This window comes from Danio rerio, chromosome 1 (assembly GCF_049306965.1).
Source record: "Danio rerio strain Tuebingen ecotype United States chromosome 1, GRCz12tu, whole genome shotgun sequence".
Classification (NCBI taxonomy): Eukaryota; Metazoa; Chordata; class Actinopteri; order Cypriniformes; family Danionidae; genus Danio; species Danio rerio.
In genome coordinates this window covers 58831532-58858256 of record NC_133176.1, presented here as the reverse complement: position 1 = coordinate 58858256, position 26725 = coordinate 58831532, and the positions used below count along the sequence as shown (strand labels likewise).

At 36.6% G+C, this 26725-nt stretch overlaps 2 protein-coding genes and 1 long non-coding RNA gene across 9 annotated transcripts in view; 1 reads left to right on the top strand and 2 right to left on the bottom strand.

Moving 5' to 3' along the window:
- Nucleotides 1-262: 262 nt before the first annotated feature.
- Nucleotides 263-15390, bottom strand: LOC101884507 (B-cell receptor CD22). Of its 2 annotated transcripts, none has more exons than XM_073907007.1 (11): nt 15076-15390; nt 11806-11876; nt 11260-11616; nt 8103-8360; nt 2703-3047; nt 2248-2496; nt 1616-1876; nt 1444-1537; nt 1252-1300; nt 839-1089; nt 263-751 (listed from the first exon to the last, which is right to left on the bottom strand). In XM_073907007.1, the coding sequence occupies exons 2-11, from the start codon at nt 11858-11860 to the stop codon at nt 718-720; spliced, it is 1953 nt and encodes a 650-aa protein (XP_073763108.1). In that variant the 5' UTR covers nt 11861-11876; nt 15076-15390; the 3' UTR covers nt 263-717. The 2 variants fall into 2 exon arrangements, with proteins under 2 accessions (XP_073763108.1, XP_073763111.1); XM_073907010.1 differs by having other exon boundaries at nt 839-1086; nt 15076-15330.
- Nucleotides 15391-17283: 1893 nt separating this feature from the next.
- si:ch211-286b5.9 lies at nt 17284-24973 on the bottom strand. The gene is made up of 9 exons (XM_017355904.4): nt 22849-24973; nt 22683-22726; nt 20551-20889; nt 20226-20471; nt 19886-20149; nt 19714-19804; nt 18221-18266; nt 17917-18140; nt 17284-17750 (listed from the first exon to the last, which is right to left on the bottom strand). Exons 2-9 carry the CDS (start codon nt 22723-22725, stop codon nt 17705-17707), a joined length of 1299 nt encoding a protein of 432 aa, XP_017211393.3. The 5' UTR covers nt 22726; nt 22849-24973; the 3' UTR covers nt 17284-17704.
- A 111-nt stretch (nt 24974-25084) lies between these two features.
- Nucleotides 25085-26725, top strand: part of LOC137495979 (uncharacterized) — a 71320-nt gene continuing 69679 nt past the window's right edge. For 4 of the 6 annotated variants that reach the window (XR_012382837.1, XR_011016001.2, XR_012382823.1 and 1 more), the window contains exons 1-2: nt 25803-26082; nt 26165-26306. This is a non-coding gene — a long non-coding RNA (uncharacterized lncRNA). Of the gene's footprint in view, nt 26083-26164; nt 26307-26725 lie in introns of all 6 variants that reach the window. The other 2 variants (XR_012382826.1, XR_012382831.1) reach the window with 1 other exon arrangement.

Below are 26725 nucleotides of genomic sequence, written 5' to 3'. Positions count from 1 at the left end.
ATTTAAATGTATTTATTAAATATTATTAATAATAATGAACTATCATAGTAATTTGAGTTTTTCCATTTGTCATTAATATTTTACCATTTTTAATAATTTAATTTTCCATTTGCCATTAAAATTAAAAAGTAATTCACCACCTCTTTAATGTTGTCCTTTAATCATAATTTTATTTCAATCATATTTAATAAAGAGATGTAAGTCTGGCTTCTACATGGTGGAGTACTGAAGGTCAATCTGAAAACACATACAGTCATCATAATTATTAATAAATCAATGTTTATTGTGTGATATATGACACTACAACACAACAGACATTAGTAGGTTACTCCAGCAAACACAGTTCAGTCAAATCCAGTCACTTTAATATAATTATTTACAGATTAATTTGAGTTTGAGATGAAAACACTGCTCATCTGTACAAATCATCAGTTCAGTCTGTTCATCCTCCAGTGAAGAAGACAATAATTAACAATAATGAGGGAGAAATATGAAGGTTATATGAATATAATATATGAATGCATTTCTTTATATCTGAAATGATGATTTCCTCCTGAAATGCATTTCCAGAACAAACACACTCTGTACAATAAACACACACATCAGCAAATAAGCCTGAAATCAGATGTTGACTTCCTCTAATGATGAGCAAAATCTGTGAATCAGCAGAACTCAAGCAGTCTCTGATCATCATCAACAGCATCGAGCCAATGTTGTTTATTTGACTGAGCTGTAAATCACATCCTCACATCTGCAGACAAATGAGAAACTTTAAGCACTGAACATGTTTTATAAGGGTCTCAGTGTTTAATTGGGGTTGAGATGAATGTTTTGTCACCTGTTGGCATCAGACGGACGCTGCATCTCCATCTTCTGATGTTCTTCAGTCTTCATGTCTTTGTTCTTGAAGTGATGAACACTGGTGTATTGAAGATCCTCCACATCTCCTGCTTCTGCTCTGCTGGAGCGTTTGGGTTTCACTGCTGTAACTTTAGCATAAAGATCCTCGCTCTGATTGGCTGATACTAGTGAATACAGTGCACTATCATTGGCTGAAGCCATTTCTGCTGATCTGCCAATGGGATTCTGCTGTGATTTAATCAAATATCACAGATATATAATCAGTCCTGCTTTTAATATCGTCTTCTTGACTGATACGTGTCAAGCAGCAGTGCAAGATTTTATAACTCTTATATTTTCAAAAAAACATAATATTTCCATCATGATTTAGGTCTGTGTTACTAAACTCGCCTGATTTTGTCTGGTATCTTCAGCTCCACCATCTCTCCTCTTCTTCTTCCTAAAGGAAATTTTTTGTTAGAAAGTATTGTAAAGCAATTTATTAACTATTCATTTTTATTAATGCTTCAGGTTCAGTTAATTCTGTATTCATGTTCATTTTGAAACAGCCTTTAATGCAGGATCTGCTCAAAATGCACTCACCATATGAACACAATAATGATGATGATGATGAAGATCAATCCTCCACATCCCGCCACAACCCCAGTAAGTGTGAGCAGAGCAGATCTCTGAACCCCTGAAACAAGACGCTGATGAAGATCATTTGACAGCAGAGACAGAAGAAACTGAAAGAGTGTCTGTTTCTAGAAAATACCTTCAGTGACTGAAACAGACTCTGATCTCTGAGAGCCATATTTATTCTCAGCCTCACAGTAGTATCGGCCACTGTGACGGGAGTTAAAGCTGGAGATGTTGAAACTCTGTCCAGATCCAACAGCTGAGCTTTGATTGTCTTTAAACCAGGTGAAGTTCACAGCAGGAGGGTTTGAGTCGCTGCTGCAGCTCAGAGTCACTGAATCTCCAGACTCTATTACAGCAGATCCACTGATGGACACTGAGACGTTCTTTGGTTTGTCTGTAAAACAATAATCATGTATTCACAAAAAAATATAAAAATCAGTTTATAAAAACTATATACTACAAGAAACTATCTATACTGGACATTTAATACTACATAAATTCTGCAATTAAATAAAAAAGATGAAAATGTAAACTAGTGAACAGTAAAGAAACCAGCAACACCCCAAGTTGTCAAAACACAGACACAATGAATGATGATAAAATGTACATAATATTACACTATCCTGATTAAATCAAATCTCTAATAAAAACAAACAAAATGTCATGCAGTCTGTATAACACATTAAAGAGTTATTTAACATAGATATAATCACAGTAATACTTATTTGATACTGTTCTACTATTAATCAGTCGGTTTATACTCACATTCAACATTAAGGTAAACAGGTGGAGAGTTCAGATGTTCATATCCTCTTGCAGCACATCTATAGTTTCCAGCATCAGAGCGACTGACTGACTGCAGGTGAAGCTGATTATTCAGTGTTTCTCCAGTTAATCTCTCTGTGTTTCTGTACCAGTATATTATTGTTTCTTTAGGCAGAGAGCAGCTGCTTTTACAGCTCAGAGTCACTGAATCTCCCTCTACAACAGTCTGCTGTGTCTCCACCTGCAGGTCTGACAGAGAAATTACAACAACTTTCTGTCAATGGTGTAAGTAAAAAATGCAGTTGTCACAACATCATGGAGATGATACTAAAATCTAAAGCTGTTCAGGCTGACAATGTAAATGCTAAAACGACAGTGGTTCAGTTATAAAGAACAATTAAATAAAATCAAAAGGCAGAAGTACAGTTTATTTTTGGACAGTGCAATAGTTTTACCTGTGACATCAAGCCAAACTCCAGGAACTACAGTCCATCTTTTATTCCATTTATCTGTACAGCTGCAGTAATATTTGTGTTTATCAGCTTCTGTTACTGCAGTCAAGGTGATGCTGGAAGTGTCTTTATCTTTACTGTCACACTGAACTCTTCCTGTTTTATCAGGGTCTGAACACAGCCTCTGTGTCTCTTCATCAGTTCGAATAGTTTTGGTCCAGAAGGCTGGTGTGAGCTTATAATTACCAGTATATGTTGAAGTACAAGACATTGTCACTGTTGATCCTTTTAATGCACAAACAGATGAAGAGCTGTATTTCACTCCCCAATACTGCAGACTATTAATCGCTGAAACAGAGACGTGACAACACTTTAAAACACACAGCTAAGATTCTAGTTGATGTTCTGTTCAGCAGCATTAATTTGACTATACAATTTTGATTTAGTTTTAGTCCTAGTCTATTGTCCAAAATTTACATTTAGCTTTAGTTTTATTTTAGTCATTTTGATAGAGTATTTAAAAAGAAATAAAACCATAAATGTATCAGAAATTTAATGCCTTTTCACCCATAACTAAATCTATGGGCTCAACTGAGACTGATTATAGACAAGGATATTCTCACACCAGTTTACTGTGTTTATAACAGACACTTTCAGTTTAGAAGTGTATTGTGCATTGTCTGTTTTAAAGTTTACTAATTCTTTATGCATTTTACTAACAAGGAAAATGACAGATGGGTTTAGTTGAATTTGCCTCAATAGTTTTCTTCTCCAAAGCATTCATATTTTAGAAAGTTTAATGAGTTTAATGAGTGTAATGAATGACTGCTTGAATCCCAGAAGGAAAATCAGTATAAACTAAATTACAGGTCATATGTGCGCATCTCCATGTTTCACAGTCTGCTGTGTCTCCACCTGCAGGTCTGACCAAAATCTACAATTCAGTGATTCACTGCTTTAAGCGAATGATCACATAAAGAAATTCTATTATTATTTATGCTTCCTGATTTTGTTCTGAAGCTGCAAGGCCTTTTTCATTTTCAGAAAACTGAAAATTTAGTAGCAGTTCAATTTGTGTTTATTTTAGAGCTGTCAATTAATTCAATTATTTAATCGGGATTAATCGCATGATGCCACAAGTTAAATTGCATTTAATCAAACATCAATTACACATTTTACCTGATCTAAATATACACTATGTCACAAAAGTGAGTACACCCCTCCCATTTCTGCAAATATTTGTTTATAACTTTTCATAGGACAACACTGCAGAAATGACTCTTTGACACAATGAATAGCAGTCAGTGTAAAGTGTGTATAGCAGTGTAAATGTATTGTCCTCTCAAAATAACTACAAATACAGCCAATAATAGCTCAACCCCTGGCAACAAAAGTGAGTACACCCCTAAGTGAAAATGTAAAAAATTAGCACAATTAATCATTTTTCTTCCCCTGTGTCATGTGACTCATTAGTGTTACACTGTCTCAGGTATCCACAGATAGCAGGTGAGTTAAACTTGGTTTAAAAGCTTTTTCACTCTCTCAACCAGGCCACTGAAAGTTCAACATGGCACCTCATGGCAAACAACTCTCAGAAGACCTGAAAAACAAATTGTTGCCTTACATAAACATGGCCTAGGCCAGGGGTCACCAATCTTGGTCCTGGAGGGCCGGTGTCCCTCCAGTGTTTAGCTCCAACTTGCCTCAACATACCTGCCTGGTTGTTTCAAGTATACCTAGTAACACCTTGATTAGCTTGTTCAGCTGTGTTTGATTGGGGTTGGAGCTAATATCTGCAGGACACCTGCCCTCCAGGAACAAGTTTGGTGACCCCTGGCCTAGGCTAAACCAAGATAGCCAACACTCTGAAACTGTGCTGCAGCACAGTGGCCCAGACCATTCAGTGCTTTAAGAGGACAGGTTCTTCTCACAACAGGCCTCACTATGGCCGGTCAAAGAAGCTGAGTGCACATTCTCAGCGTCACATCCAAAGATTGTCTTTGAAAAAACAGACGGATGAGTGCTTCCAGCATTGCTGCAGAGATTGACGATATGGGAGGTCAGCCTGTCAGTGCTCAGACCGTACGCCGCACACTGCATCATATTAGTCTGCATGGTTGTGGTCTTAGAAGGAAACCTCTTCTGAAGACGATCCAAGAAAGCTCACAAACAATTTGCGGCAGACATGCAAACTAAGGACCAGGATGGTGGGAGTGTCATGTTCTGGGGCTGCATGAGTGCTGCCGACATTGGGGAGCTTCATTTCATTGAGGGAAACATGAATTCTAACATGTACTGTGACATACTGAAGCAGTTCCCTCAGGAAACTGGACTGCAGAGCAGTGTTCCAGCATGATAATGACCCCAAACACACCTCCAGGATGACCACTGGCTTGCTAAAGAGGCTGAGGGCAAAGGTGATGGACCGGCCAAGCATGTCTCCAGACATAAATCCCATAAAACACCTCTGGGGCATTCTGAAAAAAAAGGTGGAGGAGCACAAGGTCTCCAATGTCCACCACCTCCATGATGTTGTGATGGAGGAGTGGAAGAGAATTTCAGTGATGACCTGTGAAGCTCTGGACAACTCCATGCCCAAGAGAATTAAAATCATGCTGGAAAATAAGGATGGGCACACAAAATATTGACGTTTCACATTTTCACTTAGGGTGGACTCACTTTTGTTGCCAGGGGTTGAGCTATTATTGGCTGTATTTGTAGTTATTTTGAGAGGACAATACATTTACACTGCTATACACACTTTACACCAGGGGTCTCAAACTCAATTTACCTGGGGGCCGCAGGAGGCAAAGTCTGGGTGAGGCTGGGCCGCATAAGGGATTTCACAAAACAAAGTCCTCAAATGTCATTATTAACAGTTTTAATTATTTCGTCTGAACATGAAGTGTCCTGAACATTAATAGAACATTGAGTGAAGATTATGAACAGTTCTTCTGAACATGGCATCTTTTGCCTACTCCTTACTGCCAGAGACTTGACAGCGCTTCTTCTCACAAATCTGAATCACATTTGGCTTTAGAGCGAAAGCAGTTGAGACCCTCAGTATGGCTTGAAGATGATCATCATTAGGTCTAGACCTGTACTTTGACTTACTGAAGTTCAAGGTGGAGAATAACTTCTCACACAAATATGTGCTCCCAAAAAGGCCAAGTCCTAGGGAAAAAAGTGGGGGAACTCACTCAAAACTTCCATTCCCTCACCTAAAAAAAAGGCGTATATATGTATAAATAAAATACCCACACCCCACTCCAGTCACATCAGTCTGTACCAGTCTGTATCTACCTATAATATATATAAGAAAGGGCTAGAAATTAACTTTTTTACTTGGTAGCACCGGTGCTCCCAACTTCAAATATTTAGGAGCACCAAAATAAATTTAGGAGCACCAGAAAAAATTTAGGAGCACCCGCCAAAACTGAATGAGCACTGCTGCAAATTGCTTTTTAAAGGATTTATTGTATTTTAAAACAACATCAATAGGACTGACAAAAAAACAGAAACAACTATCTAACTAATGCTGCGAAGACATTGATATTTGTGTGCAATAATTCCAAAATGAATGTCTAATAATTAGGCCTTAGAAAATAATGATGATGAAAATGACAATAATAATAACAATGAATTACATTTCTCATTATGAAACTGCCTTGAATATGCATGAATGTAGGTTATCTGCTATAAAAAGTCTGTTACTTTATGAAAAATAATTGTATAGTTTGCATCAAACAAAAATGAAGCATTGCAGTAAGAAATATTTATTTTGTACTGCTGTTTTTATATGCATGTCAATTTAATAAATAATATTTCTGCTACAAAACAAACAAAAGATTATAATAAATCATTCAATTCAATGCTGAAAGCTGCAAAGCAGTCATCAGTATATAAAAATAATAATAATATACACCTCAAAAAAGAATAGACAAAAGAAAGAAAGTAAAGTCTCACTTCTATCACTCTTTAAAAGTTTTGGTTTCAGTTTGTGTCAATTTAAAGGTTCAGTCTTTTGTCTTTTCATGTTTGTGGAAAAGCTGGCGAGTCAGCTGACCCAATTTATGAGCAGGCAGCGCAAGATTCTTGCGTATACCACCGGCGCAATACCGCTCTTTGTTACGAGCCGCAGTTTCAGTGTAAACTTAGTAAAGGCGAGCTGCTTTGGCGATGATATGTACAGTATTAAATTTGACTTTTAGCGGACATTTGCGCTGAACACGCAGTGAATGCGACGCATGGAGATTCGGGCGCCTTCTCCAAGAAGCGCGTACTCGATTGATCTCAGCTGGCGGATCATTATTCACCACGTGACGTGTCATGATCGCTCTCATCTGCACCTCAATTTTAGGTGGGGTTTGCAAACCTGTGTGCTTTAAGTTTTCACTCTTCAGCCGTTTGCATTTCCCGTGGTCATAAAAGCTCCTTTCCTGTCATCTGACAGCGGAATAGCTTGAGTGATTGACAGCTAATATGAACCAATATAGCGGCAGGGAAGAGCGATTAGCACGTTTTTACAAAAAATCAAAACAGGTCGCACTACAACCATTATCAGCAGTCGCACTAATGCGCCCAAATATATTATGAGGTCGCATAGATTAATTTTCGGGCGCATATGCGACCAAAATGGTCGCAATTTCGAGCCCTGTAAGATGCTGGCTGTAGCTAGGTAGCTAAGTGGCAGGCAGGGGCGGGAACAGCTTACCTTGGTTCTGGCCGGCGCGAGTTCCCGTCACAGCGTCTAACAAAGGGGCGGGGTACGTGGTGACGCCACTGGCATCCCCGCCCCTTTGTTTACACGGCGGGCGGGGAATGCCAGTGACCGCTGTGTACGGATAGAATCAGCGGAGCGAGAGCGCTCTCTCTCCCCGCTCCGCTGATTCTGTCAGTGTACAGCGGTCGGCGCGGGCCACAAAATATTGCACTGAGGGCCGCAAATGGCCCGCGGGCCGCGAGTTTGAGACCCCTGCTTTACACTGACTGCTATTCATTGTGTCAAAGAGTCATTTCTGCAGTGTTGTCCTATGAAAAGTTATAAATAAATATTTGCAGAAATGGGAGGGGTGTAGACTTAAGTGAACACAACAAGAAACTGAATCATAACATTTATTTATATGGATGCAATAAAATAAAAATTCTTGGCTGAAGCACAATAAAGCACTTGGCTGAAAACAGAGTACCTAACACGTTTCTTCTGGGGTTTTTTCCACATATATTTTGTAAAATGTTTACCTTTACATAAAATCTCAAATGTTTGAAGCTCAAATCACCACCATGGAGAAGATTCTGTCTGTCTTGATCTTTCCTAAATTGTCATTCTCTAAGCATTTTCAGTTCATCTTTATTGATTGACAAAAATACAATAGATTTAATATATTTTTAGTTTGTACTCACGTCCAACTTTGAGATGAACAGGCGGAGATTTCAAAAGTTCTTCTCCTGCTCTTCCTCTTACAGCACATCTATAGTTTCCAGCATCAGAGCGACTGACTGACTGCAGGTGAAGCTGATTATTCAGTGTTTCTCCAGTTAATCTCTCTGTGTTTCTGTACCAGATGAATGTAGTTTCTTCAGGCAGAGAGCAGCTGCTTTTACATCTCAGAGTCACTGAATCTCCCTCTACAAAAGTCTGCTGTGTCTCCACCTGCAGGTCTGACAGAGAAATGACAACAGTTCATTGGTGTACTTATTAATAATGTACTAAATAATTATTAATTATTACTTATTAATTAATTAATTAATGCATCTTATTAATAATTCTATCATCTTTTAATAATTCTGTTTTTATTCTGAAGCTGCAAGATCTTCTTTCTTTTCCAGAATAATGTTCATTTATTAGCTGTTGTGTTTTGTATTACAGAGCTGTCATAATATAATGTCATAAAACAAGAATATACATACAGACCAAATATAAAAGCATTTTTGCATTCAACAAGATTACAACAGAAACTATAGAGTAAATATTAAGTTAACTATAGAGTTAATATTAAAATAAAAAGTCAAGAACAGTCCACTCATGATACACTGAATGGGAGAAAGTACACTGTGCAGTAATGTATGGAATAAGTTTTGCTCTATAATACTGAAATGTTTTAAAATGTTTTTTCATCACCCCAAAATACATTATTTTAGCATATTATGGTTAGATTAAAGAATATTTTTTTTATTTAATAACATAATTTATTATTATTTAATTTTATTATTTATTTATTTTTTATACATTTTCTGGTAGTAATTTACAATAACAGTATATGAAAACTAATGTACTGATATGTAAATGAAATGTTACTTCGTTAACTAATGATTATTAGGGCAAGCTCTAATCAAGAACTAACTTTACTACAACATGAGTCACATGAGTCACTTGAAAGTTGTTAATATTTAGATTTTTTTAAATGTATGTACATTTGTATGAATTGATGTATGTATTATATCATGCTTGCATCAAAATACAAAATCCTAATTACTGCTTGAGTGAGATGTTTCTAACGCTATGCAGGACAATAAAGTTGAGGTTTTCTCTCTTCTAGCTGCCGTCATCAGTTTCACACATTTTTTTCCTTTTATTGAAAGTCTTGACAGTGTGTATTATAAAAATAAAAATAAATTTGTTAATTAAAACTGTAGTTTTAGGTAAATATAACTAAAATGAATTCATGACCTGTTGATGTATTTTTATGTCATGATTTTACTCGGAGGGGCACATTATCATCAACTCCTTCCTAACTACTCATGAACTCCTGTGTTTAAAGTGCTCATTTTGATGCATAATTTTCATGCAAAACTTTTACATTCAACACAGGCTCATTCTGAAAGCGTAGCCCTTTATATGTTTCTGATGATCGTGAATTATGTAGCCAGAGCTATTTATGGCTGCATTTCATGTTTTAAACACACGCTATGGGGCAGTATGATGCTGTTCCTTTTCTCGCTAACCAGCTGACCCTTTACCTGCATGTGGACAGCTTTCCCACTGTTACCAGTTTGTCCGATAGTTTTAAACATACTTTGACAGACTTGAGATGCAGATCGAAGTTGACCGCGACAATGAGGTTCGAGTCCGGTGAAGAACCGTTTCAGAAAGCAGGTAAGACAAAAACAGAAGCCAAAAAATAAAATAAAGTAAATCTGGTAAAATCTGAAACCGTGGTAAAAATCAGACAAGGGCTTTTATTTGTATGGCTTTTTTTTTAAATTGTCGGTTGGGTTTAAAGAAGGAAGTGGGTGGGCCAATACGGGCTTTCAAAATAACATTGGTTGAGTTTAGGAAAGAGGGTCGGTGGGTGGGCTTATGGGGTATATGCCGAAGCATGCTAATAGGACTTTTAATTTGCCAGTAACCTGGGTTAAGGGCTTCCGGCGAATTGAATGCCAATGCAAAATCCGGTGCGTTTAAGGTCTGTTTTCTTTAAAAATCAGCGATCTCCATTAGCTGAGTGATATTCGATTTAAAGTGGGTCTCAGATTGTACAAGAAGCACTGCATTAAATTACATTTCCCCCCGCCATGTCTTTATAATATGAGCATTTATTTTACCCCAGTATATTCAATGGAGCTTCTGCGTTAGCCTGCGATTCTGAAGAGCGCGTGCGAGTAAACAGCTTTTTGTCTCGTTTTATGCTTGAGCAACTAAATAAATGCTAAAGTTTATTTAACTGAATGTATTTTAATGACATTACAACATCGATGCTGTATAAGGAACCGTATAAAATGGTAAAAAGTTCACAATAACAGGTCACCGGTAGTGTATCAGCATGGGAACTGCACTAGCTCGGCATAAACCCTATTGGTCAGTTGGTCAGTCAGTCACTGAATTAGTCAACAGTGCCATCTGGTGGATTTACGTTAGAACAGCAGGTGCGAACTGCACTTGGGAGAGAAATTTGTGATCTGAAAAAGCAAACAGAGCAGCCTCTGGTGGATTCACGAGAACAATAACTGCAAAAAAAGTACCTCCTGGAACGTATTTTGCGCTCTCCAGAAATGTATATAGTGGTACATAATCCGAATGAGCCAAACTCAGGAGTTCATGATTAAGAATGAGTTAATAACAATATGCTGCTTCAAGTAAAGTCATGGCATAAAGATTCATTAACAGCTCATTAGTTCATGTCGGTTACATTTATCTAAATGTACAGAGTTAATTAATACAAACATGAACTAACAAGTAATTAAGGTAGCCATTATTCACACGTGACTTATTCATTCATTCATTCATTTTCTTGTCGGCTTAGTCCCTTTATTAATCTGGGGTTGCCACAGCGGAATGAAGCGCCAACTTTTATATAATACATATATAATATATAATATATGCATGTTTCCTGGTTGGTTTTTGACTTTTCTAAATGATGCAAATGTTTTTCATGAACTGATGCTTTCATAAAACATTTGGCATATCAATCAAAATTCACATCATTTTAGTCCATCACTATTCAATCATTATGAGCAAAAGTAATCAGGATATTTTTGTTTTTACAATTTTTAATTTTGTTCTCATACAAAAAGATTATAAAATGACTAATGTGTGTTTGTGAGAGTTTACTGCTTCTACCTGTGACGTCCAGCTGAACTCCAGGAATCCCCGTCCATTTTCCATCCTCAGCATCAGTGGTGAATCTGCAGTAGTAGATGTGTTTATCAGCTTCTGTTACTGCAGTCAAAGTGATGCTGGAAGTGTCTTTATATTTATTGTCCTTATATTTACTGGCACACCGAACTCTTTTTGGTTTTTTATGGTCTAAACACAGGTTTAGTGGTTCTTTATCAGTATATTTGGTCCAGAAGATTTTTTCAAGCTTACGATAATAAGGATATTTTACAGTACAGGATATTTCCACTTTTGATCCCTGTAATGCACAAACATATGAAGGGCTGTAATTCACTCCCCAATAGTCCTGACCATCACACCCTGAAACACAGACATGAGAAATGGAGGATTTTCAAGCAACGTACAAAACAAACCTTTTCTTTTTTGCTTATTTTATTGTCTCTGCCAGTAAAACACTGCTGTGGGTTTCTGAGACACAAAGTGTGAAGAGCTCAGTCAGCTTCTCAAGAGTGTTAAAGTTTGTCTATAGTGACTGTAGTGAAAACTCACCCGCAGTCATGATCACTAAGATCAGAGGAAGAGATGCTCTGAAAGACCTCAACATAGTGACTTCTGCAATCCTACAAATGACAAATATGACAGTATGAGCATCATCTCTACACAACAGCACAAACTCTATTGTGTGAACAGACTGTAGATGGAGAACAGGATCATCTCTGAATAATCAACTGCTCACTGAAGGCTTGATGTGCTGAAGATGTTTCTCTTGTCAGGCCTCGAGTGTCTGAAGAGCTTCATTACAGGTAACATGAGTTATGAAATCAGACTACTTTTATCAAGTAACTGGTAAAGTCTGCATACAGCTGCTAGAGATTCTTCAGGACCAAACTTAAACCCTTCTGTACAGGCCAACTGAGATTCATATTTGACCCTGAACCATAAAACCAGCCATAAATATGTTTTTTCTTAATCTGAGACTCATACAACACGTTATACATCACAACTGAATTAATAAGCTCTTTTCAGCAATATTTTACTGAGAAACTTTAATTTAAAGATCTGGAAACTGAGTGTTCAAAAAATCTAAATATTGAGAAAAAAATGTTAAATTGGTCAAATGAAGTGTTATTGAGCTGCTGGTAAATCAACATTCAGTTGATATCAGAATTATTTCAGTGTTGAAATGCTCTTTCATTGCAGTGCCTCAGTGTTGATTCTCAAATGAAATGATCAACAGCTTTAGCTATTACTATAAATGGCCAGTTTTCACACTTTACAAATGTGCTGTTTTTTAAATATTTCTCTTCCTCTTCCTGTGTCTGCATGACATCATTTCAAAAACATCTCCTGCAGTCGCTCTCATCTACACATGTCAGACAGCAGAATTCACTATTGTTCAGTATTTGAGAGTGAAAATGTGAAAACACAATTAGTTTGGGGACAGAACTGAGTAAAACACTTTAAATGAGTGTCTGAGCATCACCAGATGAAGCTTTACAGCTCTTAGTGTCACTTCCTGTTTTCTGCACAAACTCTGTCTTTACACATTAAGTGTTGGCAAAACACAAATATGACAGATGGAAAATGTTCTTAAATTATTAATAACTCATTAAAAGGTTAAATATTTTTTTAAATTTTAGATTTTTCATCATCAAGCAACTCATCAATCCAAGGCTCTATGTAAAATCTTGAGATTGTTGTGTCGGATATTCCTGTGTTGGATATGCTCTGCATTTGATATCTTTTTTCAATGGAATGGTCTCGACTGCAATGGCTGCCATGTGGTACAGCTGATTGGTGCTGACATCATAATATATATATATATATATATATATATATATATATATATATATATATATATATATATATATATATATATATATATATATATAAAATTTAAATAGCAAATGCATTTATGCCACTTTGTGGACTCATAGGTGTGCTCGTCTAAAATGAAGGTCTCCTAAGGCATATAGTTGGTGTGTTGCTCCTAGCTAGCAAAATTCATGTGGCTCAAATCCAGCCCACACCAGACACTTACATCTGGCCCACATACTGCATGGAATGATCACACAGATTTCAACCAAATGTACCAGAATTGACCCTATTCTTGGCCACAGTTTGCTTTAATTCTGGCCCAGACCGGCCCACACCAGACACTTACATCTGGACCACATACTGAATAGAATGATGGCTCTTGGGCGGTCTGCTTCTGTTTGTCAGATCTGGGCCACAAATAAGCCAAGGCAATACCTCGTATTAGCCAGAACTCAACCAAATGAACAAGAACTGACCCTATTCTGGGCCACAGTTTGCTTTTATTCTTGCCCAGATCTGGCTTACACCTTACACTTGCTGGGTGTGGCAAAGTACAAAACTCCCAGCATGCATTGCAGTATGAATACATTCTATCCGTGTTTACGGATATACATTCGATGACGTGTTTGTGACGTATGTAATACTGTTTCCGGGTCCAAGCCGCCATTCATTTGAGCGGAGAAATCATTCATTTATGATCACTTTTTATTCATATCACACATTAAGGTTAATTTTACATAAAGTCATAGTGTACACAACAATCTCTGGGCTTGCTGCATAACAAATACCAAAGTTTTAACAATTTATAAAACAATGAATCACTTTCTGGCCATCGGATATTAGGCATGGACATATATATTGCAATTGTGACTTTCGAAAGTATTAAATCGCTTTGTAAACGTTTATAATTACCATTTCATGAATCTCCCCATTCAGTTGAATAGAGCGCTTGGACCCGGAAGCCGCTCCGCGTGACGTCACACTTGACAAGCGGATAGCTTATTGATGCTGCAGTTTTCATTATTTGCTGTTGATTCTGCTGTTTATGTTGACGTTGTTGATTTTGTCACTTTTATCTCTTGTTTGTGATGTTTGTCAGTTTTGTTAATTTTGTTAATTGTCGCCTTTGTTAAGGTTCTTACGCTGATTATTGATGTCTCTTTGAGCAGAAGTTGAACCATAGAATTGTTTTAGCTTATAAATTTTCATAATTCTTGTTCCTAACTGGTAAAATAAAGCTCAAGAGGCAGGAATAATACAATAAAATACAATACATGAAATACAATAAATAAATTCAGACGTATAATGACTGAACTGAAAATTATACACTGAAACACATCTATTGATGTAGATTATAGTGCAGCTGCTGTGAGGGGTCCTGGGGGCCGGTGAGGGCTCTCCATGCAGGACCAGCACTAAGGGCCAATATGTTAAGCAGCTTCCAGGTCCAAGCGCTCTATCAAACTATACGGGAGATCGCTAAATTATACAATTAAACGTTTACAAAGTGCTGTAATGCTTTTAACAGACCTGATTGCAATATAATATATCCACTTACAGTCAGAATTATTGGCCCACTGTTAATTTTATCCTAAATTTCTGTTTAATGTAAAGATATTTTTCAAAATACCAGTGTTCAGCTTAAATTTTATAGTATGTTCAATTTAAAGACTTTAATGTTTAAAGTCATTGTATAAAATAGTTTATTCTGTAAACAATCAAAAAATAAACTGCTTAAAAATTGATTGAACATTGCTGCACATTACACATGCATTTATACATATATTTACACATTACACATGCATTTATACATATATTTACACATTACACATGCATTTATACATATATTTACACATTACACATGCATTTATACATATATTTACACATTACACATGTATTTATATCGAGCTTCTGTTAACTCAACATTCAGCAGATGCATTCATACAGATATCAGTCGTACAGTAGCTTAACAGAATGATATGAATGTTGAAATGTTCTTACCGTGCTGCAGTGTCTCAGTGTCGACGCTTAAATGAGGAAAACATCAGCAGCTTAAACTATTTCCGTAAATGGACAGTTTTCACACTTTAAAAATGTGCTGACAAAAATATTTGTCTTTCTCTTCCTGGGTGTGTTTGACACCATCTCGAATACACCAGGACATGTCCTGCAGTCGCTTTTATTTACAGATGTCAAACAGCAGAATTTTGAGAGAGAAAATGTGAAAACACAATTAGTTTGGGGACAGAACTGAGTAAAACACTTTAAATGAGTGTCTGAGCATCACCAGATGAAGCTTTGCAGCTCTGTTTCACTTCCTCTTTTGACACATGAAGTTTTAGCAATACTACATGAACCACATTCACAGCCATCGGTGGTCGGTGTACTTTTTAGTGGGTCAGAAGCAACACTTACCACAAGAGCTCTGCAGATCAACCACAGGTGGAAATGTTTAGATTCAATAAATGTAAAGATTAAATAATTCTTTTATATTTGATTCCCCTGGATTTTAGTTCACTTTACAGTCATCTTGTGGTCAAAAAGATGAAGTGCACTTTACTGCTTTCAATAGTATGTGGTTGCAGACTAGCATATGTTGGCTGAAACTGCGTATGTCAGACATGCAATGTCAAACAATGTACTCAATGGAGCTAGTGATGTCACTGTGAGGGGCGGGGTTAGCTGTGGGGTTAAGTGAGGCCATTAAAAAGTATTGCATGCATGATCTCTGGACAAATAAATTGATTATTCTGTTATGTGCCCTCCCTATCTTGGGCCAGGGAAACATGCAACAGAATAACAAAGGTGAAAATTTATTTAAAAAAAACAGGAAGTAATTTTAGCCAAGTTAAATTTAATTAGAGGCCAGTTTGGATAATAGAAAATAACATAACTAAAAAATGATTAAAAAACTAAAAGGCAAGGCAGCCAACAATCATCACCCTTCTCCTGTCCCAGCACACCAGCAATAACTGACTCCAAATACAATGTCTGAAACAAAGAAGTACGTTTATTTACAGATTAACAAATAATAAATGACCAAGGCTAATGGTAGGTTTCAGAAATACTCAGGAGGGGATAATGCCAAATCAACAAACAAAAGATCTAACTGATCGTAAAAGGAACTTTCTAAATGTTTAAAATTAAATTAAAAAGATGAACAAAGACCTTACCTTGCTCCCTCTCGACCAGAAACAGGAGAAAAATAAATATATCAAACAAAAAGTGGCATCCGCCTCAGTACTGCTTCAAAAAGTTGAACCAAAACCAAAAAAACATAAAGTAGAAATCAGTTCTACTTAATAGAATAGTCAAAATTATCCTATATTGTTCCCTAACGATAGGATTTCTAACTTTCAACAAGTATCCCAAGTATTTTAATCGCACAATAGCTAGTCTGGGGCAGGAGAATCATGTGAGAGCCGCATTAGCCAGCTAGTGTTTGGCACAGTCTCAAACAGCCAACTAGCCCATGCCCCAGCCACTTAATTACCAACAGGTGAGACAAGGTTGGAAGAAAGAGAGAGGGAGAGAGAGAAAGAGAGAAAACAAAAGCAACAACACCCCCTCCCCCAAAATTTTCAATACATGTCATGTAAAATGGCAGTCAAACTCACATTATTAGCATTTAACACTGAATAAAGCACATCTGAGGTGATCTCTGTCAGTTTTCTGTTGTTCAGCTGTAAAAAAACAAAAGTCGTTTCTAATATATAAATTCCAGTTGTTGGTTAGAACAAAAAAATTTCCTTTGGATATGAAGAATATTCCTTCTATCGGATGCCATTGCTTTTATTTAAACACGACTTAAATCAGCCTTTAGGCTCGATAGTCAGACTCGCACCTGTTTGTCCTCAATCTGGCAACCTGCACTTGCATGTGTTTTGATCCAGGAATGCAATACCTAGTTCAACCACTGGGTGTCAAGCTTACATACTGCACCTGTAACTCTATACGAGCTGTAAAATAAGACTATTAAAAATAATAATAGTAAAAATTTAAATGTTCCCTAAAGACTTGGAAGAAAATGCTTTTTTAATCATTTAACTGCAAAATCCAATTAGAAATTTTAGTTAAGAAAAATAATGATAAGCCTAAAAAGGCCTCATTAATTTCATCATGTTGGCTTTCTCGTGTTCACGTGATATTGGTAAGGATGCTACAGTTGCAGGTCAGGAAGACTGTAATGAGTCGCGTCGGCAACACAGGTGAGGATGCAAATGCAGTTTATTAAGAGATTCATCAGGCAGGCAAAGGTCAAAACAGGGACAGACAGGAGCATGCAGATAATCCAAAGTGAGGTCAAAATAACAGGTGAATGATCGGGACAGGCGGCAAAACGACATAAACAATAAACAAAGGGTCAGAACACAGCAGGGCTAATCAAGGAAAACTCTTTGAAGTGCACACTTACTGTAGTCTATACAAGACTCAGCGAAGTGTGTGTGAGTGAAGTGTATTTATAGTCCTGGTAATCAGTCCTCATGAGTTTCAGCAGTGGTGAGATCTGGAACTGGTGTGTGGGATGCCTAATGGGATATGTAGTTTGTTAACGTGGCATATGTGTAGTTCTTCAGAGATCTGCAAATGCTAGATAGCTGGTGATCGTAACAATGAGAGTTCATATTCTTTATGAAACACCGATGCTGCTGTAGATCACAGAGGAATCATCCAATCTGTTCAACGAGAGTAAAACACAAGCGGATGATACAAGACAAAAGCAACGAATGCATGAAATCTTCATCTGAGGTAGACTCATTTCCTTTTTTTAAGTGTTTCGAGGTTTTTTTAACCCAGCGCATTCTGTTGACAGTTCATAAAACATGAGCTGAAGTGTCTCACCTGCAATTGCTCGCACTTCCATACTGACTTTCATCCTCCGCAGTCACTTTGTCAGCATTTCTGACGTGATGAACACTGGCGTACTGAACATCATCCTCATCTCCTGCCGTCTGATGCTCTTTGGGTCTTTTTTGACAGACGCTTGCATACATCACATCATTCTGATGGCCTGTATCTGGATCACATGAGTTCATCTGATCCATCACTGCTGTGCTCTTGTTTTCCTGTGTAAACACACATTGTTCAAACACTCACAATCTGATCGAAATAATCTGTAGAAATGCTCATACTATTGTGGACTTGCCTGTTTTGATAAATCACCTTGGACTTCTGCATCTGCTGTCTTCCTTCTGGAGAAGAAAAATAGGAAACACAAAGCATTCATGTGATGGAAGATACCAGAATTAAAGGGAATATGTTGTAATAAAAGTAATGTCATAAATAAAATAAGTGGACTGTATGCTTAACCTCTTAAATGACTCCCCCCCCCCCCCCTTTTTTTTTGAGCATATACATGACATATTTATCTTAAATGATTGCTTATCTTCAATGCTTTGGTGCAAATATTTAAGCTTTCGTCTCATTTTAAAGAAGTTAATTAGCTCAGATTATGAATAAATTTCATGAACTTGAAAGTAGAAAAAGTTTTCTGCCTTTATGTTTATGGAAATTTGAAAATAATTAATGTATATGATATTTTAATACATAAAAATTTATTTTCAAAACGAGTTTTAGCCTGAAATTGACAAAAAATCTGATTCAAACAAACAAATTTGAAGTTGAAATCTTAAAAATGAGCTTTCAGTAAGATGTTGTTTGGTTGTAGTACCAAACATGACCACAAGATGACATCCAATTTCCATTAGTGACCATACAAGGGTGCCCCCGATGTTTTAAGGAATATTAATAGTATTTTTTCCTACTTCTGACAATATTTGTAAAGTAGACATCATATTCTAACCTAGTATGGGCATTTTGTGGTATATGAGTTGAATTTAGCCTCTAAGAAACATCTAAAAACAACTAAACAATATTTTATATGTAGATTGCTGTAGCAAAGTAATGCTTTACAACTATCCTTGTTGTGAATTATTTAACTGTTACCCAGTAAAACCCAAAAATTTATTTAAATAAACACGACAGAAATGTAAATGCAGCCATTCAGAAGCACAGAATACTGCACTCACTGCCCTCCAACAACATGGTGGGATTTATAATCTAATGAATACATATTTAACCTCTTTAACATTATTAAATGTAGATGCTGAATCACTCATATGTGTTGGTTTTAAGTCTAAAGTTCAATTTCAGATGTTTTTTTTTTTTTCAAGATCTGAGGTGAACTATCTGCTGCTGCTTTCAATTATTTCAATTTCATTATTAGCATTCAATTTTGAGTAACGTGCATGAAGTGTACCTAAGATGATCACAGTAAGTTTTCTGTTGTTTAGCTGCGAAAAACAGAAGCTGTTTCTAAAATATAAGTTTCAGGTGTTGTTTAATATGGAAAATATTCCTTCTATCGCGTACTGTTGCTTTTATTTAAACACGACTTAAATCAGCCTTAAATCAGCCTTTAGGTATGATAGACAGGCTCGCTCCTGTTAGTCCTCAATCTGGCAACCTGCGCTTGCGTTTGTTTTGATCCAAGAATGCATTACCGAGATCATTCACTGGGTGTTAAACATACTGCACCTTTAATAAAATGGTTATGTTTTTGTTTTATTAATGTTGTTTCATGGTGATTTCAGGCCACAAAAGCTCTCTTTGTGGTGTTCAACAAAAATGCACTCTTACCTTATGATCTTTAGTGCCACAATAATAATGCAGATGCAGATGAATGCAGCACCAAATCCAGCAGCAGCGTACAGAAGTGTATTCTGGCCATCTGAGCACATACAAACATTATTTTACACTGATGCTCACGACACCAGCAGCATTCAGAGAGAGTTTACACTATCATTCATACCTTTAGCTGTTAAAGACACAGACGCTGATCTCAGAGAGCCATATTTATTGTGCGCCTCGCAGTAGTATCGTCCACTGTGATTGGTGTTAAAGCTGGAGATGCTGAAACTCTGTCCAGATCCAATAGCTGAGCTTTGATTCTCCTTAAACCAGCTGAAGTTCAGTGCAGGAGGGTTTGAGTCGCTGCTGCAGCTCAGAGTCACTGAATCTCCAGACACTATTACAGCAGATCCACTGACGGACACTGAGACGCTCTTTGGAGGATCTGAAAAACAATCAGCATCAGTGAGTTTGACAGTGGTGAATCTGAGGAGTGTGAGAAGCTGAAAGTCTCGCCGTACATCTGACGTTGAGCGTGAGAGCAGGAGATGGCAGATCTTTCAGATCTCTCACTGCACAGCTGTAGTTTCCAGAATCTTCCCTGCTGACCGACTGCAGAATCAGCTGATTCTCACCGACCCATTTTGAGAAAGACTCGCCGTTTTTATACCAGCTGAAGTTTGTGCTGCCAAGATTACAAGAGCTTTTACAAATTAAGACTGGAGAATCTCCTTCAACCACCTCTTCAGGAGTCTCCACTCTGAGCTCTGAAAACACAGGGGAAAGAGTCATATTTTTATGACTGAAATGATTAAATCTGTCTGTGCAATATTAGTTCAACTGTACCTGTCACTGTGAGCTCAATCCCAGGATAACCCAGATGTCGCTCTTTTTCTACCTTTGTCTCAATTCTGAGGCAGTACATTCCTTCATCCTCTTGTCTCACATTACTGAGCTTGACAAAAAAAAATTTGTCTTTGTCAAAGTACTCAACTCTGCCTGTATAATTCGAATTATCCAGCAGATTGATGGATTCTCCTATTTTTGGGTTTACAGTCCAAAATATCTTTGTCACAGTGAGACCATAAGGGTGTGTATAACTGCCTGATAAATGTATTGTTGAACTCTTTAAAGCACATATGGCCATTTTTGAGTACTTAACTCCCCATTTCTGTCTGCAAACCCCTGAAAAATAAAACAGGAATAACTTTTAAAATGTTTATATAAAAATATTGGGTAACACACATGGTCCATTTGAGTATTAGTAGACTGTCTGCTTAATATATGTTGATACTGACATTCAACGACATTTAACTGACTATAAGAAACTTTGCAAGTACATGTCAACTAACCCTAACCCCAACCTAACAGTCTAATTATAATCTAATGAGAATTAGTTTGCATGTAGATGCAACGTAACTTAAATTCAACACACAAACCATCAAAATAAAGTGTGACTAAATATTGTACAAAACTGCTAATTATGCTAAATGAATAAATGTTCATGTTAAAACACAAGGATCTCCTGCATTACATCCTTGTTGTTCGTGTTTTTACTTGTTTCTCTTCAATAGAGAATTAGTTTGCTTTCTCAACCAAATGTGTCTGTGTTAGTTTTGCAGAACTGTGAGCATTTCCATATGTTAGCCATTAAATGCTATTAAATATATTTATTTATTTAAAAGTTTCTATTTATTTAACCTTTTACAGCATCAATAATGTCAATTTATATTTAGTTTAACAACAAAATATCCGTAAATAGCGCTATTCTGCCTACAGCAGAGAAAGCTAAAATGCCTTCAAACTCTGCTATTCCCATAGAGCTTCTTCTGTTTTTGTATTTGGGCTATCAAAGGATATGGCACAAAGAAAGAAGTGCTTACTGTTTAATTTTAATTATGTTCCAGAGAATTATAAAAAAAAACATAGCTCTAGCATTTGACAAAGGAGAGCTTCCAAAATCTCTCTCAGTTCAATGCTGAATTAGACTAAAACTCCTCCAACGAATGAAGCTGAGGATTGTGAGCCACAACCTGTAAGTGTTTTTATTTGTTAAAATATACACCTGGACCAGCTAATCAAGCTTTCTCTAAGTATACTTGAAATGTCCAGACAGGTGAGTTGGAGCTAAACTATGCAGGACACCGGCCCTTCAGGACTAGGTTTGGAAACCTCTGCCTTAGCCCCACACTTTAAGCTAAAGAGAATTGGAACACCCCTACCCCTTTACAGGAATGCGCAAAATGAGGTAAGGAAAAGGGCTAAGGTGTAAAATTGGGATTGGACCTTTATCTCCTGTCAACAGTGTCACTGTATATTACAGAAAATTTACTTAATTCGAGCATCAGAAAAAATAAACATGGGTCCCTTACACATGCGTTCTCGTATCACATGCATCTACAGACTGTTCACACACACACACACACACAGAGAAAATGGCGATTCTCTCTTAAAGAAGCCGCACCCTATTTTGACTTGTTACAGACACTTGTCAGATTGTATCTTATAGAGCAGGCATGAAGTTCATCCTGTTCAATTTCTGTCTGATTAGGGCTCAAACTGATACTCCTAACAGCTACTCTGACTGACAGTATTTACACAGCAAAATCAAAGTGCATGCTTATGGAGGCGTGACGCTTTAGTGGTGACATGGTGCCAATCATAGCACATTATGTTAACTGACCAATCAGAGCTTTTTGAGGGCGGGCTTTTCAGAGAAACTAGGACATATTAGGTCGTTTTCATGTTAGCCAAGTAGCTGTATATAATAGCATGATTTTCTACAAGTCAAGTATAGGCACACATTGCTCTGCATCTTATAAACAGCCAAGTCTCAAAAATACACCCTGTACCACCCATTTAAGTAAAAAGAAAACATTAAAAAAAGAGTGCAGAAAAGCAACAAATATGTAGATAAAACAGACAAAACTCCCAGGAAGATTGAGAGTTTACACAATAACACTTAGTTTGAGACTTACCAGGAATCACAAGCAGAAAAATCAGAGAGAAAACGCAAAACATTCTGAAAGACAAAAGGAAGTCTGCTAAAGTTACACAAGTTCATAATGCCAATATGTATAAAAGACAGGTGTAATGTGTAGCAACAGACAGCTGTATTTGGATAAATTAAGATATCTGTCCTACCTTACTTTGCTTCAGTCTGCAGGGTTTGTGTATTGTGATGATTTATGAGCTTTTCACGATTGTTTCACTTCCTCTGTCCGAGCAAAACCCTCCTCCTCTTCCAGACACAGAGCACTCGTTTATTTATATCTATTTCTATCACTATCTCTGTGTGTGTATAAGTTTGTAAACATGCTAAGGATGTTTGACTAAATGCATAGAGTTGATCGAATCTGCACTAATGTATTCATAGAGAAGCGTTCAGCTGAAGACTCTATTTTAATGTTAGTTCACTAAACTCAAGTCAATGTGTCATCCACACAGCACTGAAGAAAATAGCACTTCTGTACATCAGCTTCCTGTTTTCTCTGTCTTTTTTTTTTTTTTTTTTTGCTGTATGCAAAGTTTGTTCTTGCAACATGCGTTCATGTGAGGGAGTTTCTTAACAGCTTTCTCTTAACATGAATTAACATAAGAAAAAAAAACTTTTCAAGCTAAACTCAAGTCAAGTTACACTTTTTTATTCTGCTAGATATGTATACATACAGTGAATTGAAATGTCAGCTCATGGTGCTACATCAGAGAAGTCCAAATTAGGGCCCTCTGTTACGATCACCAGCCTGTGTAGATTAATAACAGACTACATATCTGCTGGTATATGGACTACAAGTTCCAGTCATGCACCACACACATACACACCTGCTCCCGATCATGATTGATTACACTCACACAACTGGCAGCTGCTTAAAGACTGATTAGATGGACTTTAAATACAATGCAAACACCTCTTTAGTGAGTCTTGTTAAATAGTATTGTGAACATTATAATGCTTTGTTCTGACACTCGCTTTGTTTTGTTTGTTTATGTTGCTTGCTGCCTGCCTTTTAACCATCCACCTATTTTATGACCACGACTCTGAATTGCCTGTATACATCTGTTTGCCCCTCTGTTTACCGTTGCTTGCCTGTGAGTGGTACAGTATGGTTAGATATGGCTGTTTGGTATGGTTGGATATGCACCCTTTGCAAAGGGTACCTGGCACGACAAAAGGACAAAAGGATACCAAAAGACGAAGCTAGGCAGGACGTCAGACGCACTTCAATAATCATGCGAACTTTTTGAGCTAATAATAATTGCGTACATGTGATCATTGAAGTGCTTCTGACATCCGATCATTTCAGAAACAGAAAAACATGAGAGTAAAGTGCGAAAAAACAAAGGACAAGCCCAAAAAAGAAGGGAATGATTCTTTCAGCAACCTAAAAAATGAACAAACTGCCATGTTTAACTATTATCATCACTTTTGTACTATTATGAACTCAGAATGACGAAATTACTTTCTAACAGGAGGTTAAATGTGCTGCATTAAAGACTGTGGGCTATATTTGTGTCTTTTCTTTTAACCTAAATAAGGAATAAATGTATGCTGTGCAGTGTTGGGCAAGCTACTTAAATAAATGTAGTGAGCTAAGCTATTAGCTACTCTACTTAAAATGTAGCTTAACTACACTAAAAGCTACCCTCTTGGAAATGTAGCAAGCTAAGCTAAAAGCTAATTGGCAAAAGTAACTTAGCAACATCTAAGCTATTATTGCAATTTTCATTTTTAAATTGAAGCCATTTAAATCTTAGTGATCAATAAATGTCAATGAAACATATGAGGCTTAATTGTTCAGTTCAGTTATTTACTGCCAATAATATGCTGCACTAAACAGAAACACATTATAGGTATATAACAGCAAAAACTAAAAATAAACAAACATAATCATAAATATGAACACAACACTGGTCATAAAAGCTATTTTAAACCTATACAAATCTAACATACCAGAGCGGTAATCTAACTATACTATATTTATCTATACATATAACCTAAGACAGACTGTACAAGCGCCTTTACACAATATTATACAGGATATTGTGCAATAGAGGTATTTTAAAGTTGAATAAAACAAGAAGTGCAACATTATTTGTGGTACATTCATAGGTAAACATTGAAAGTATCAAGTGCCAACATAAAATTAATCTTGCATACAATGAACATGACGATATGATGATTTATAACATCTATTTAGCATTTATACTGCGATTAAAATAAGCTATGGTTTAACTGTTTTGCCTTTAAGATTTTGCAATGCATTAGTCTAGACTATAGTGACTTGCAGAATTCATGATGATGATGATGTCATATTTAGAAGGGGTGAAATGAATTTCGGCGTTATAAAAGAGAAGGGCAGACGTCACGCTGTTTTTAAACACCTTTCAGAAGCATATTCACACACACGCACGCACGTTACTATTGATAGTGACTGATCAGCACCTCGGACAGCGCCTCCACACCTCTGCGGCTGCTGGAGGGGATACAGCTGCGGTCAGGGGTAAACGAAAATTATTTATATTATTTATTAAATTATCCATCAATTGTGTTTTATTAACGTCTGTCTCCACCCAAACCCTAAACCCAACCATCACAGTACTGTATAAACAGTAATTTTGCCGAGTATTATACATGGTATTTAATAAATTACTCATTAAATTGTATTTTATTAACATCTACCCCTACCTCAACCCTAAATCCAACCCTCACATTAATGCTCTGCCTTAATTCTAAACCTGACCATCACAGTAATGTAAAAACAGTAATTATGCATTGTATTATTCATTGTATTTATTAAATTACCTATTAAATTGTATTTTATTAACCCAAATCCAAAACTTAACCCTCACGGTAATGTAAAAATATTAATTATTATTGTATGGTGTGACAATATTAACGTCTTTCCCTGCCTTTATCCTAAACTCAACTATCACAGTAATGTAAAAACAGTATACATTGTAGTATTCATATTATTTATTAAACTAACTATTAAATTGTATTTTGTTGAACCTAATCATAAACACAACCCTCACAGTAATGTAAAAATATTAATCAGTTTGACAAAAATTGCTATACAGCTGTATCCCATCTCAAACTCACAGACCTGACGCGCACCCTAGAGGTAAATACACGTAACTGATAATGAACTGCTAAAGGCTAATGAAATCTATTCCAATTCGCATACTATCTATCTAAATAGTATTTAAAATAGAATTCGTATGTCATAAATCGTATTATGTTAAAAGAGTTTGCCAAAGGTTTCCGGAATCCCCGAATGGTTTACTAGTTCCGGTATAAATTTTCAAAGGGGTGAAAAATGTAAACAAACTACAAACATGGCGGACGCGTGAGACCAACCGTCAAGTAGAAAGGCTTCGGTAAAGATATTTTTATTACTGTTTATCAATATCTAGCCAGCTGTAACATGTTTAAACCGCGTTTTCTGTGTTATATTTTCAGCTGCAACAGCAATACTGAACTTAGATAAAGACGTGTTTGGACCTTATCGTCTGAATGCAGAATTATCCAAACACCTGAGGAGATTTCTCTGCATAAAAGAGTCGTAAATGGGAGATTAACCTGCTGCTGCTTCACCAATAAGGTAGGAGATTAAATATGACTGAAATTATGTTTAGAGACTGAGCTCATAAGCAACACAACTATCTGTTAACGAGGAAGTAGCAAGCCATACTCTTCTGTTACACACTACAAAGTATATATCGTTAGACAATTTTCAGGGATGTAAACATGTTTTATTTCTACAGGCTCCGAGAATCTAAAATGAACCACATTTTGATAAATAATGTTATGATAGCCGTTTTAACATTAAGTTATGATGAAATTATGAAATAGTTTAATAACAAGCAGGAAATGTTCATGAGCCGATGACGTGACCACACTGAAAAGATCTATATTTTTCTAAATCAAACAAAAAGTGCTCAGGGGGAGCTTAAATAATGTGCCGGCGCTCTTTGGGCAAGAGATTCATCAGAATAAACAGCAAAAATCAGTCCAAGGCAC